The sequence below is a fragment of the Oncorhynchus mykiss genome, chromosome 32, assembly GCF_013265735.2.
Source record: "Oncorhynchus mykiss isolate Arlee chromosome 32, USDA_OmykA_1.1, whole genome shotgun sequence".
In the NCBI taxonomy this organism is placed as follows: Eukaryota; Metazoa; Chordata; class Actinopteri; order Salmoniformes; family Salmonidae; genus Oncorhynchus; species Oncorhynchus mykiss.
In genome coordinates this window covers 21,445,591-21,459,903 of record NC_050572.1, presented here as the reverse complement: position 1 = coordinate 21,459,903, position 14,313 = coordinate 21,445,591, and the positions used below count along the sequence as shown (strand labels likewise).

General features: G+C 43.9%; 1 protein-coding gene across 11 annotated transcripts in view; it reads right to left on the bottom strand.

Annotated features, from left to right (window-relative positions):
* Nucleotides 1-1,050: 1,050 nt before the first annotated feature.
* Nucleotides 1,051-14,313, bottom strand: part of map7d1b (MAP7 domain containing 1b) — a 48,841-nt gene continuing 35,578 nt past the window's right edge. For 4 of the 11 annotated variants that reach the window (XM_021560070.2, XM_021560078.2, XM_021560076.2 and 1 more), the window contains 11 exons: nucleotides 11,737-11,865; nucleotides 11,144-11,298; nucleotides 10,880-11,022; nucleotides 9,732-9,970; nucleotides 8,832-9,126; nucleotides 7,757-7,937; nucleotides 4,725-4,829; nucleotides 4,449-4,502; nucleotides 3,856-3,925; nucleotides 3,386-3,643; nucleotides 1,051-2,533 (listed from right to left, as the gene is read on the bottom strand). In XM_021560070.2, the coding sequence (XP_021415745.1) occupies nucleotides 2,523-2,533; nucleotides 3,386-3,643; nucleotides 3,856-3,925; nucleotides 4,449-4,502; nucleotides 4,725-4,829; nucleotides 7,757-7,937; nucleotides 8,832-9,126; nucleotides 9,732-9,970; nucleotides 10,880-11,022; nucleotides 11,144-11,298; nucleotides 11,737-11,865 (1,640 nt within the window). In that variant the 3' untranslated portion in view covers nucleotides 1,051-2,522. The remainder of the gene's footprint in view (nucleotides 2,534-3,385; nucleotides 3,644-3,855; nucleotides 3,926-4,448; nucleotides 4,503-4,724; nucleotides 4,830-7,756; nucleotides 7,938-8,831; nucleotides 9,127-9,731; nucleotides 9,971-10,879; nucleotides 11,023-11,143; nucleotides 11,299-11,736; nucleotides 11,866-14,313) is intronic. The other 7 variants (XM_021560077.2, XM_021560081.2, XM_021560071.2 and 4 more) reach the window with 6 other exon arrangements.

The following is a 14,313-nucleotide window of genomic DNA, read 5'->3' as shown; positions in this document are numbered from 1 at the left end:
GTGCCTGAATGATGATGAGAGATGAGTCATGTTTTGCTATTTTTGAGGGAATAATAACAGCAAAAATCTTAGTTGCGTTTTGTTTTTGGATGCTGTAAAATCACTGTATTGTGCACAAGGCATTTGGGAAACAAGTGACATTTTCACTATCCTTCTGACCTTTTTGATGATTTAATCCGATCCTAATGATATTTCCTCTACTCACTGGAGTATCTGTGATAAAGATAAATACGGATGCCATTATAAAAGACCAGCTGGAGAAATCTGAACAGTTGTTGAACGATCCTCTTGGATCTGCATCATGTTTGTAAACAAGTGCTGCCACCTTCTGGCACAACGAGCTTATGCCTCTGCCTGAAATGGCAGCCCATTCCCTATATAGTGCACTCCTTCAAAAGTAGTGCACTATAAAGGGAATAGGGTGCCATATGGGATGAAGATAATGACTTATCTGATCAAACTAATAACCAACAAACCTACTCACAATTACCATTGTCCACTGAAGCAGTGGTGTTTTTCTCTCTTGAGAAAATAATAAGTCATTTTTGTCTGTAATGGAGGTTTGAACCTGACTCAATGATTTGCATCACCAGCTGCTACTCTGGGTAAACAGGCTGGCAATCCTACCCCAGTGATTTCTAGTGAAGTGTGTTGTGATCAGAGAGAGCAGCTGTAATGCTGCACTTAACAGATCTATCCATCTCTCTCTCCTTCCATCCCTCCATTTTTCACTCTTGGTCCCTTGATCTGACAAAATCAATCTCTCTCTCTGTCAGATCAAGGGACAGAGTCTCTTAACCTCCCTCCATCTCCCTCCTCTCATTCACCACTTCAACATTTGGAGAGTTTGGGACTGAGGTTCTATCTGCATTTTTGTCAAAATGTTGCTATTGATGTAGCCATGTTCTGTTCAATGTTCTCTACCTGTATAGTACTCTAAATACCAAAATGCATGTTGTTATGTTCAAAAGAATACTAGATAAAAATTGCGGACACCATTCAAACCAACAATGGTTCAGAATTTGAAAGAAAATTATCTCAGGAGTCATCTTTTTGCAGATAGAGCCTTTATAGAACCAGCAGTGAAATTGAACAGCGGACAGATACTGTACTGTGTCCTGATGGAACCAGCAGCGACATGGAACAGCAGACAGATACTGTACTGTGTCCTGATGGAACCAGCAGCTACATGGAACAGCAGACAGATACTGTACTGTGTCCTGATGGAACCAGCAGCGACATGGAACAGCAGACAGATACTGTACTGTGTCCTGATAGTACCAGCAGCGACATGGAATAGCAGACAGATACTGTACTGTGTCCTGATAGTACCAGCAGCGACATGGAACAGCAGACAGATACTGTACTGTGTCCTGATAGAACCAGCAGCGACATGGAATAGCAGACAGATGCTGTACTGTGTCCTGATAGAACCAGGACCGACATGGAACAGCAGACAGATACTGTACTGTGTCCTGATAGAACCAGCAGCGACATGGAACAGCAGACAGATACTGTACTGTGTCCTGATAGAACCAGCAGCGACATGGAACAGCGGACAGATACTGTACTGTGTCCTGATGGAACCAGCAGCGACATGGAATAGCAGACAGATACTGTACTGTGTCCTGATTCTCCTCTCTGTATTCATGTGATTCAAATGCGACATGGAAAAACACTGAAGAAACCAACCGTAACAGATTATGTTTAACAACCGCTGATCAAACTCCTGGCAAATGTAAGACTCTGTGACAATGTTAGACTCACGTCCCATACATTCATGTTTCACTTATCAGACATTGAGCCAACAGAAATGTACTACTTAGTCTGTATCATACCATCTTAAACAATAGACGAGAGTGACACAAACAGACGCACAGACGGACAGAAAGAGAAAGAAAGACAGGCACTCTCCATTTCATGAAGCTTTATCCCGCAGCTCCCCCATGGCAGGAGGCCTAGGCAGCCAGGCTCATATACATGTACACACTGCTCTGCTCCCTCTCCTAGTTCAATAACTCAATTATACAAGACAAAAAAGAACCAACACACACTTTGTTCAACTTAAGATAACAATAGCAATAGAATAACAACGATGATGATGATGACAATAATAATAATAATAATAATAATAATAATAATAATAATAATTACAACCATAGTCAAATATTGTATATTTCCAGGTCTTATAATTCTCAAAAATTCCTAATATTACACTGTCAGTCGTTTTAAGGTGCACCATAACCTCTGCATGTGACATTTTCAATAAAACTTAACACATGTTGCACTATAACACACCGTGAAGAAGATAGACATCATTTTTTGCTTTTTTTGTTCATTTTTCAACAAGTATTTCTCCGCAGAGTTTTCTTCCTCCTTCTCGACCTCTGCGGCATTAGATATATGTTTTTAGTCATTTAAAAGCAGTCCATAGTTGTTTTTTTTGTTTGGCACACTTTTTTATTTCTAAACTGCTGTGTCGTGTGGCACAAACTGATTGGATCGACCGGTGGCCTGGTGTCTCAGAGGACTTCTGGAGGGAGAGAGGAGGGGGGAGAGAGAGAGAGCGAGAGAGAGAGCAAATCATTCATTTGTGCTTCAATTGGGAATATGAGCTATATTCTACAGTACATAATGGCCTACTGTGTATGAGGACATAATATAAGATGTCATTGGTCCTATTGCTTTCTTTGTTTGCTTTGCTTGGTTTAGGCTGTCTTCCAGACCGGCTGTGGGTTCTTGGCATGATGAATGGGGACTCGCTTCCCAACCTAAGGGGCCTGCCCAAACAGGACTGGGACCCTGTCCCACATAGGGCATGTTGCCTAAGCTCCCTGAGGCTGAGACCCAGGCTTGGGGATAGTGGTAGAGGTTTGGAGCCCCCTCTCTGCATACTGTAGTAATAGCTCTAGTCTAATTATGCTATAATTAGCCTGCCTTTCAGGCTGCCTTTAAGTTCTAGTTAATTACAGCATAATTAGACCTGCCTTTCAGGCTGCCTTTAAGTTCTAACTAATTACAGGATAATTAGACCTGCATTGTAGTCATTTAGCAGACACTCTTATCCAGAGCGACTTAGTTAGTGCATTCATCTTAAGATAGCTAGGTGGGACAACCACATATCACAGGCATATAAAGTACATTTTCCCTCAATGTAGTAGTCAGTGCTAGAAGGGGGGGGGGGGGGGGGGGGGGGGGGGGGGGTGGCTGCTTTTAAGGTTGCCTTTATGTTCTAGCTAATTACAGCTAGAACTGTGCTGAGCTATACACATGCTGGTATTTTGGTTATAGAGCAATGGATTGCTTACAGTGATAAAACACTTTATTTGTAATGTTGAAATAAGCATTTTGATCATAAGGCATGTATGTAGGAATTAATCCTGACCTGCATAGCTACCTGCAGCATGCTGAGGCTTCATTGGACATGTTTTCATGAGGAAGGGCTCCAGGATTGGGTCACTGACTATGTCACTCCCCAGTTGCCCTGGCCCACCGTTGCTGCTCCCGCTGTGATTGGGCATCTGAATGATCTGCTCAAAGTCAGCAGCCTCACCATTGGCTGAGAGACCGTTCTGGTGTTTGGCTGGCTGGACACCGTTCAGCACAGGGGCAGACTCTGCTGCACTCTGCTTGCTCTCAGGAGCTGCAGAAAAAAAAGTTAGTCAAGGACCATTTTCCATTGTTGACTGGCTTCTTTTTTTTCACATGTTGGAGAGTCAGCAGAGTGACACTCTACAAATGTAATTGATATAGTTTACTCTTAAACAAATACTGTACATAGCCCTTAACAGGCTGGGTTTTCAAGGATGGAGGGAGAACAAAGTGACATTGCAAGTTACATCGCAGTGAACTTACATTTACTTCTGTCCGTAGTGTCCTTGCCATTGGCCTGTGCTGGGGAAGTGGAATCCTTCGGCAGTGTAGGCTAGAAGAACATAAAATGGCACATGGTTGCCATGCATCAACCAAGGGTGCTACACATTGGTGGTGCTTTGACGATCTGGAAGAGCACTATATAAATGCAGTCAAACAAAGAGGGGGGGGTAGGTCTATACGAAAATAAGAAAATGTATACACTCACTACTGTAAGTCACTCTGGTTAAGAGCGTCTGCTAAATGACTCAAATGTAAATGTATTAAGGTCTATAAAACACTATATAAATATAATGTAGTATTATTATTATAAGGGTTTTAATATGAAGCATAGGCCTTACACTACTCGCCTTTTCTCCAGAATCACAACTCACCCTTTCTCCAGCATCACGACTCACCTTTTTCTCCAGCATCACAACTCACCTTTTTCTCCAGCATCACGACTCACCTTTTTCTCCAGCATCACGACTCACCTTTTTCTCCAGCATCACGACTCACCTTTTTCTCCAGCATCACGACTCACCTTTTTCCTCCAGCATCACGACTCACCTTTTTCCTCCAGCATCACGACTCACCTTTTCTCCAGCATCACTACTCTTACGTGTCCTCTTCATGATCTCCTCAAGGCGCTGTGAAATTCAACCGCAGAGGCAGATTAAGTCATCATCATTTCATTTTTTACAACTAATGTATTGTATTTCAACAGATTTTTATATAGACTTAGATATTTTGCTTGTAAGGATACATGATAGGTATTTTGATACACACTGTAAAAATTACAGACATGCTTGACTTCTCCACTTTGCTTCCCCCTCCATCCCTCTGTCTCTGATCCCTCCATCCTTCTCTACCTTCTTTCTCTCCAGGCGTGCCTGTTCCTCCTTCTGGAAGTGCTTCTCTCTCTCCAAGCGCTGACGCTCCGCCTCCTCACGAGCTCTGACATCAGCCTCTTCCCTCTGACACAGACAGACAGGGGAAAGCAACATGATCAATATATTATCAATAGTATGATTGAATAAGCCTACTAAATGTGCTGTTATTATGATAACAAGGAAATTACTTGACAATGAAATGGAACCATGTCAATCTTGATTAACGAAAAATAGAATTAGGATACATTCTTTCAAGGTAATTTGTAAAATGTATAATTTTGCCAATTTGAACATCTAGGGAATTGGTTAATAAATCAATTCCCTAACCACTAGGTGGCAGTAAAAGTCTACACTGCAGCAGGCACTGTAGGGCAGGGCTTGATGTCTCAAATAATAATTCCCTTACATGGCTCACAGGGTAGTTAGATTTTTTTTAACATTTATTTAACAAGGCAAGTCAGTTAAGAACAAATTCTTATTTTCAATGATGGCCTAGAAACAGTGGGTTAACTGCCTTGTTCAGGGGCAGAACGACATATTTTTACTTTGTCAACCTGGGGATAAGATCTTGCAACCTTTCGGTCACAAGTCCGACGCTCTAACCAATAGGCTACCTGCCGCCCCAAGTTAAAGCTTGGTCGGAAATACCGCAGGCAGCAAGGAAGTAAATGACAACATCAATAATATGTTATGTTTCACAAATAGTGCAAAAAAAACGAAACTACCTACAGTTAAAGTCGGAAGTTTACATGCACTTAGGTTGGAGTCATTAACTTGTTTTTCAACCACTCCACAAATGTATTGTTAACAAACTATAGTTTTGGCAAGTCGGTTAGGACATCTACTTTGTGCATGACATGTAATTTTTCCAACAATTGTTTGCAGACAGATTATTTCACTTCTAATTAATTCACTGTATCACAATTCCAGTGGGTCAGAAGTTCACATACACTAAGTTGACTGTGCCTTTTTAAACAGCTTAGAAAATTCAAGAAAATTATGTCATGGCTTTAGAAACCTCTGGGATGCTAATTTACATATTTTGAGTCAATCGGAGGTTTACCTGTGGATATATTTCAAGGCCTACCTTCAAACTCAGTGCTTCTTTGCTTGACATCATGGGAAAATCAAAACAAATCAACCAAGACCTCAGAAAAAAATTGTAGACCTTCACAAGTCTGGTTCATCCTTGGGAGCAATTTCCAAACGCCTGAAGGTACCACGTTCATCTGTACAAACAATAGTATGCAAGTATAAACACCATGGGACCATGCAGCCATCATACCGCTCAGGAAGGAGACGCGTTCTGTCTCATAGAAATGAACGTACTTTGGTACGAAAAGTGCAAATCAATCCCAGAACAACAGCAAAGGACCTTGTGAAGATGCTGGAGGAAACAGGTACAAAAGTCTCTATATCCACAGTAAAACGAGTCCTATATCGACAACCCGAAAGGCCGCTCAGCAAGGAAGAAGCCACTGCTCCAAAACCGCCATAAAAAAATCCAGACTACGGTTTGCAACTGCACATGGGGACAAAGATTGTACTTTTTGGAGAAATATCCTCTGGTCTGATGAAACACAAATAGAACTGTTTGGCCATAATGACCATCATTGTTATGTTTGGAGGTAAAAGAAGGAGGCTTGCAAACCAAAGAACACCATCCTGACCGTGAAGCATGGGGGTGGCAGCATCATGTTGTGGGGGTGATTTTCTGCAGGAGGGACTGGTGCACTTCACAAACTAGATGGCATCATGAGGATGGAAATGATGTGTATATATTGAAGCAACATCTCAAGACATCAGTCAGAAAGTTAAAGCTTGGTCGCAAATGGGTCTTCCAAATGGACAATGAACCCAAGCATACTTCCAAAGTTGTGGCAAAATGGCTTAAGGACAACAAAATCAAGGTATTGGAGTGACCATCACAAAGCCCTGACCTCAATCCTATAGAAAATTTGTGGGCAGAACTGAAAAAGCGTGTGTGAGCTAGGAGGCCTAATATCCTGACTCAGTTACGCCAGCTGTCAGGAGAAATGGGCCAAAATGCACCCACCTTATTATGGGAAGCTTGTGGAAGGCTACCCGAAACATTTGACCCATGTTAAAGAATTAAGGCAATGCTACCAAATACTAATTGAGTGTATGTAAACTTCTGACCCACTGGGAATGTGGTGAAAGAAAGAAAAACGTAAATAAATAATTTTCTCTACTATTATTCTGACATTTCGCATTCTTAAAATAAAGTGGTGATCTTAACTGATCTAAGACAGGGAATTTTTACTCGGATTACATGTCAGGAACTGTGAAAAACTGAGTTTAAATGTGTTTGGCTAAGGTGTATGTAAACCTCCAACTTCAACTGTATGTTTGCTATGGCATTTCAATGTTCAAAGTTGCCTGGAATATAAAACTTGCTTAGTCATGGTTCATGAGAGAGCTTAAACTACTGTCTGATGCCTGACTATCTTGACACACTGCATGGAAGATGGCTGGCAGTGTTAGACAAATGGCAAATTGAACTGTGCTTCCCTAGGTGGAGAAGGGACTCAAGTGCGTGTGAATGCTACAGGCATGGGTAGTGGGTACACTGTCGCTCCCTAGCCCCTGTCAGCTCACTGCAATGCGCAGACAGAGGGAGGCCAGAACTGTCACCATCTCAGAGTCACAACGGCCCTCTCAGCTCCACTAAATGCTGGGCCAACACTATTATGAAGGTCAACAGCTGGCATCTGCCTAGACTGGGCATGGAGGCTGGTACATGCTGATGGTACACCTCACAGTAACACACATTCCCTCCCATACCTAGACGTACTTAGATGATAGAGCTTCAGAGGATAGGTTTCAGAGTTGGAAATTGGACTATTCAGTTTATGTATTTAATATGTTGAGAATCCTTTCATTTGTGGTTATCAGGTGGCTGGCCTGATGGACTATGCAGAAAGCAACTTTGAAGGCTGCCTATCATATCTTCTATGTCAAGACTCTGTTACCCATAATGCTGCTCTCACCTGTTTCTGCAGGCGTTCATTCTGCTCCTGTTCAGCCCTGGCTCTCTCCCGCACCACCACCTCCTCCTCCAGACGCTGCGCCTCGTCTCTCAGACGCTGGTCCTCTGCCATGAGGTGCGCCTCCTCCTCCCTGCGCCTCCTCTCCTCCGCCTCCCGAGCCATGCCCTCCTCACGAGCAATCCTGCATGGGGAGCACGCACCGTTAAGTCTGCACATGCTAAGATACGCTCATACTGGACAATATTCTCATATCAACACACACACAATGGTTCATGCCAATGCTACACTCTTATATTCGTCGCCAGACCCACTGGCTCCAGGTCATCTATAAGTCTATGCTAGGTAAAGTTCCGCCTAATCTCAGCTCACTGGTCACGATAACAACACCCACCCGTAGCACGCGCTCCAGCAGGTATATCTCACTGGTCATCCCCAAAGCCAACACCTCATTTGGCCGCCTTTCCTTCCAGTTCTCTGCTGCCAATGACTGGAACGAATTGCAAAAATCGCTGGACACTTCTATTTCCCTCACTAACTTTAAACATCAGCTAACTGATCGCTGCAGCTGTACCTAGCCCACCCAATATACCTACCTCATCCCCATATTGTTTTTATGAACTTTTCTGCTCTTTTGCACACCAGTATTTCTACTTGCACATCATCATCTGCTCATCAATCACTCCAGTGTTAATTTGCTAAACTGTAATTACTTCGCTACTATGGCCTGTTTATTGCCTTACCACCTCACGCCATTTGCACACACTGTTTATAGACTTTTTTCTATTGTGTTATTGACTGTACACTTGTTTATTCTATGTGTAACTCTGTGTTGTTGTTTGTGTCGCACTGCTTTGCTTTATCTTGGCCAGGTCACAGAACTTGTTCTCAACTAGCTTACCTGGTTAAATAAAGGTGAAATAAAATGTAAAAAACTTGTCTTGTACATTCAGTAAACCCTTCACGTCTATAGACAGACATATAAATACACTCCAGTCTATAATACTTAATTATTAAACAGTGCTATAATATTAACACAATGACATTTTTAATCAACTCCAGACAGTTTTAGACTGACCTTAACCTCTGCTCCTGCTCAAGGCGCTCCTGCTCTTCTCTCTCCCGTTGCTCTCTGGCCTGTCTGCGTTTCTCAGCCAGCACTCGTGCTGCTTCCTCTGGGTTGTTGGTGCCGGCTGAGGGTCTGGAAGCTGGAGTAGATGAGGTAGCCGGGGAAGCTGAGGCAGCCGGGGCAGTTGGGGTAGCCAGCTCAAGGTTTGAGGCAGGAGTGGAGGTGACCACTGTGACTGGTGCACTCAGCGATGGGGGTGTCACCGGCGCCGAAGACACCATAATGGCAGGAACGTTACTGGCGCCTGTAAGAGCAAGAGGGACAGGAGAGGCCTCTGTTTCAGATGAGAAGCCACATGATAGACCATGACCCTGGATAATGCTTCAGGGCTCATCTGAAGCAAACATCAAAGTCTAAACAATCTGCGTGTTTTCTCCAGGCAGAGAAGAAAGACTAAGTAGCAGTTGAAGAGAAACATGAGACCCACCTGATCAGTGGGACCGTAGTAATAATGTATGGCCTTTACAGTAGAGTAACTCTGGATAATAAAAGATACATGAACTCCAGAGAAACAAATAGATCATGGAATGTCAGAATATACAGTATGTGCTTGTGCTGAAGGCCACACTCAACCACAGGAGTTTGGTGGCACCTTAATTGTGGAGAACGGGCTCGTGGTAATGACGAACAGAATAAGTGGAATGGTATCAAATACATCAAACATGGTTTCCAGGTGTTTGATGCCATTCCATTTACGCCGTTCCAGTCATTATTATGAGCCGTCCTTCCCTCAGCAGCCTCCACTGCACTCAACGTGTGCTCCAGTAACACTACTGGTGTGGCTGTAGGCCAAAACATTTAAAAGACACCCTGGCGCTTGGATACAGTAACCATGGTGAACACACTTACTCTTTGTCTCAGGAGTGTCGGGCTGATGAGGCTCGCTGTTTGTTTCCACGACGACAGCGGCGACCGGCTGGGGCTGTACCCTGGCAGGTGTCTGGGCTCGTTTGGGGCGGGTTTTGGTGCCCGAGGGGGTCTTCTTGTCTGTGGAGGGGTTCTTGGGGGCCATTGGAGGGCAGGGGGACAACGGTCTGCTTTTGGGCGCCGCAGGCGACGGAGGTCTGTTTTTCGGTTTGGGGGTACTGCTGCAGGAAGGGAGAAAGGAGAGGAAAAGATGGAAAAGGAATGGAAAAGAGAGAGTGTAAATAAAAACAGCAGTATCATATCTGTAGTTTTCCTTTCAGACAGGTTGCAGGTTATTTCATTTAATATTTCAACATCAACTCTGTGGTGTTGAACTAGGTCAGAAAAAGTATTATTGAGAATGACTGACTCAATAACGCTGCCATGGTCCCATGGCCCTGTTGTAGTCAGATGTGAGATGAGACCATGGCTGATTCCCAAATAGCACCCTCTTCCCTATGTAGGGCACAACACAGGCTTTGGACAAAAGTAGTGCACTATATAGAGAATAGGGTGCCACGTGGGACGCAACCCATGGTTCTTCTCGGTTTCCCAGCGCTGAGCAGCACCAGCATCACTCAGGGAAACCCCATTCTGTCCGAGTGCTGCTGCCTCCCTCCTGCTCCTGGTCTTGGCAGACAGGGCCCTCAGCTGAATGGTATCCAGCGGCTCTTTGGGCCCAGTTAAAACAGTCGGGACCATCTGTCAGTGAGACAGACCATTTAACCTGGCCCGGGGCTGAACCTCGATCCCCCTGCTAAGCACTAAGCTAACCCGATGCGGATCTCTTTTCACAAACACTCTATTAGCATCTAATACATAAAGGTCAAATACAAGATGGCTGTCTTGTCTTGGTCAATGATTATAGAGAGAGATAATGTAGCAGAGAGGAAAATAAAACAGTTTGACAGTATATATAAACTGTAGATCAATAGCTTTTTTTAACAAACAAATAGGATTTCTAACTTGAAAGGCTGACAGTATAAGGAAGACAGAGTATTCTACTATAGGGACATGTGGTATAGGACAGTTTAGAGTAGTTGTGCAGTTAAGTCTAAGACCAGATTCTGGGCTCTGATCTGTAACAACACCTTGACGCCGGCCTGGATCTGGTGGTGGTCTGGGTCGTTGTTGCGGTCTTCTTCTTCTTCAGCACGATCTCTTTGGAAAGAGCATTCTTCTCTTTTTCGTTCTCCCTCTCCTTGTCTTTCTTCTCTTTCTTTTTCTTATCCAACTTTGAGAAACAGAGAGAAAGGGGTGACCAGTTAGTGCTAATGACATGATGGTTGGGAGACCAGAGGAGGGTAGAATACATGTAACTACACATCAGTGTGTGTGTGAGGATGTAAGCTAACCGGCGTTGAGCTCCGTCGGCGTTGGCGCTGTGTGATGTCAGGCGTGCTGGCGGACACTCCTCCCCTCCAGCGCTCGGAGGTGTTCCGGTGAGGGTGGTGGTGGGAGCAGGCGTCCAGGGGGCTGGCGGAGGCTGAACGGGAGCAGTGGTGAGAGTCTGAGTACAACACAGAGATGAAGAGAAACAGGCTGGATGGACTAGGTCAGGTCAAGACTCCTCTTACAGTTATGATAATGATAGGCCACTTAGGCCAGCTACTGAGAACGTAATGGTGGCAGATAGCCACCCTGAATGGTTGTGTCTGGCAATATTAGGTTCTGCAGGATTTAACCACTCATGTTTGTGGCTGAGGTGAGTTTACTTCCTATGGCTGAAATAAGGCATGAAATCATGATACTGTAACTAGTGGGAGTATGGTGCATATCATACATGCTGTATGTTTTTCTCTGAAAGAGAAGGAAAACACTAGAATACCCAAGCTTCAACCCTGTAATTGTAAGTTAGCAACAAACAAAAGGAGAGAAGGTACTTTTCTTGTCATGTTAAGTTCTATAATAAAAGTAGAGTAAAGGGTCCTAGAGAGGGGTGACTCACGGAGGTCCCGGGAGTCGCTGGGGTTGAGCAGGGTCACAGCGCTGCGGCTGCGGGCCAAAAAGGACAGGGTGGGAGTCATGAGCCTCTCCACGATGCGGCTCTCCCACGGGCTCAGACGCAGACTGCGAGCTGGGAGACACAAGAGGGTGCTGTTAGTACCTGGGTACCCCCCCCCCACACACACACACACACTGCAGACTCCCCTAAACCAGACACTGCACCACCACCAGGTTCAGCCACCGTTCCCCAGACACTCACTGACGACACTGCAGCACAGCTTTTCATCCCCCAACACAAACAGGCCTCTGTCTGACCACACTCTCTCTAACTGTACCAACCTCACTCTGACCACACAGAGACAGTCACAGACGTCTCTCCAGTTGTACATTATGATGTGGAGAAATTTGGAGGTGTTTCACCTAGTTACATGTCATTAATACAACTTTACCAATCACACATATTAACAAACCGACTCAACCGCTTCATTTTGAAAATGTTACTTCTTTCTAGATGACTTACCATTACAAAACACACCAAAAGCCATGGCTATCTAGTAGGCCTTGCAAAGGCAGGTTAAAGTTTCTGATCAATTCAGCATTATAAACTGGGTGGTTCGAGACCTGAATGCTGATTGGCTGACAGCCATGGTATATCAGACCACATACCACAGGTATGGCAAAACATTTATTTGTACTGCTCTAATAACGTTGGTAACCAGTTTATAATAGCAATAAGGCACCCCGGGGGTTTGTGATATATGGCCAATATACCACGGCTTTGCGTCGTGTCTAAGAACAGCCCTTAGCCGTGGTATATACCACACCCCCCTGGGCCTTATTGCTTAATTATAGCCTACACTACCCGGATGCTACACTCTCTACACGCTCACTCTTATAATGCCATTAGGTCAGTATCATATGTTTGTCTGTCATATGATGTTAAGTGTTACATTAGTGTCATAAGATGAAGACTGATCCATATGAAGTTCAACAACAGGAGGATGTGCTTGATGCATTGTGATGGGCTGCTACACAGACATTGGTTGGCACCTCATTCCCTATATAGTGCATTCGTTTTGACCAGGGCCCATAGGACTCTGGACAAAATTTGTGCACTACATGGGGAATAGGGTGGCATATGGGATGCAGAATTCTGACAAACACTCAAGAACAATCATAACTGGAACAAATGTAATGTCAGAGCAAATGTGTTTTGAACATTGCGAGAGCCTGAAATCATTTGTCCCTAAAACTACACCAATATCAGAAATGAAGAACATTTCAAACACAGCATATAAGGCAAAAAAACACAGAACTGGCGTTGTAGTGAAAGAACCAGACTGGTGGATTTGTTAGAGGCCTCTATGAGAGTTCTGTGTAGAGGAGGATTCGGAGGAGAAATTACAAAAACCTTTTGAAGATGAGTTGAAATAGGGACACTGTGCAATGCAGCGTTGCGTAATACTGTAACATACATAATACAGTACCTCCCGTTCCTCTCAAACTGGGGTAACGAGTCTGACCCTCTCCCCGAGTCTGCTGGTGTCTCGTAAACTTCTTTCTAAGTAATTGGCAATTATCTGACTACAGAGTTTCAGCATCTTCAATGGGCCATTCATAGTATCTCACAATATAATATTTACATGGGCTTCTCAAGTTCAACTCCATCACAAGGACAATTTGACAGTGGAATGTCTCAAAATGTCCACAATGAGATGACCAAAACGGTAAAGGCCTAAATACCATTCTGTTAAGAGACTTCCTGTACATTGCTTCGCTGCTGTACATTTTAGCAGACAATATTATCCAAAACGACTTACAGGAGCAATTAGGTTTAAGTGACTTGCTAAAGGGCACATCGACAGATTTTTCCCCTAGTCGGCTCAGGGATTTGAACCAGCAACCTTTCAGATACTGTCCCAACACTCCTAACCGCTACGTTACCTGCCGCCTACTGGTTTATTGTGTGGCCCCGAGTCTTTAGATCAAGTCGGCTATGCTAATGAGCATCCCAAATGGCACCCTATCCCCTATTTGTATTTTTTTATTTAACTAGGTAAGTCAGTTAAGAACAAATTCTTATTTACAATGACTGCCTACACAACGCTTGGCCAATTGAGCGCCACCCTATGGGATTCCCAATCACGGCCGGTGCACTACTTTTGACCAGGGCCCATATGGTGCCATTTGGGATGCGACCTTGATACGGCTACTTAGGTCAAGTCAGCTATGCTTGTGTAGATCACTCAGCTCTCTCTGCATGCGTTAACTAATCACATACGTACGTACATACATACAGTCACACACACATTCACCCATGTAAGGTAAGCTCACAACAGCGACACATAGAAGCTGATGATAAGCGTGATGTGTAATTTCTGTAGATGCATGTAAAGCACATTTAGGATGTCACCTGTCAGTGAATGGAAAATCCTGAAAAGCATAGACAAATATACTAAGTTGCTAATATAATTGATTAGTTCATATTATCTAATGGACCTGGGGTTACCTTGGCTATATTTTTGGACAGATCATTTTCACAAAGTATTTTATGGTTGATAACCCAACTAGGCCCTGG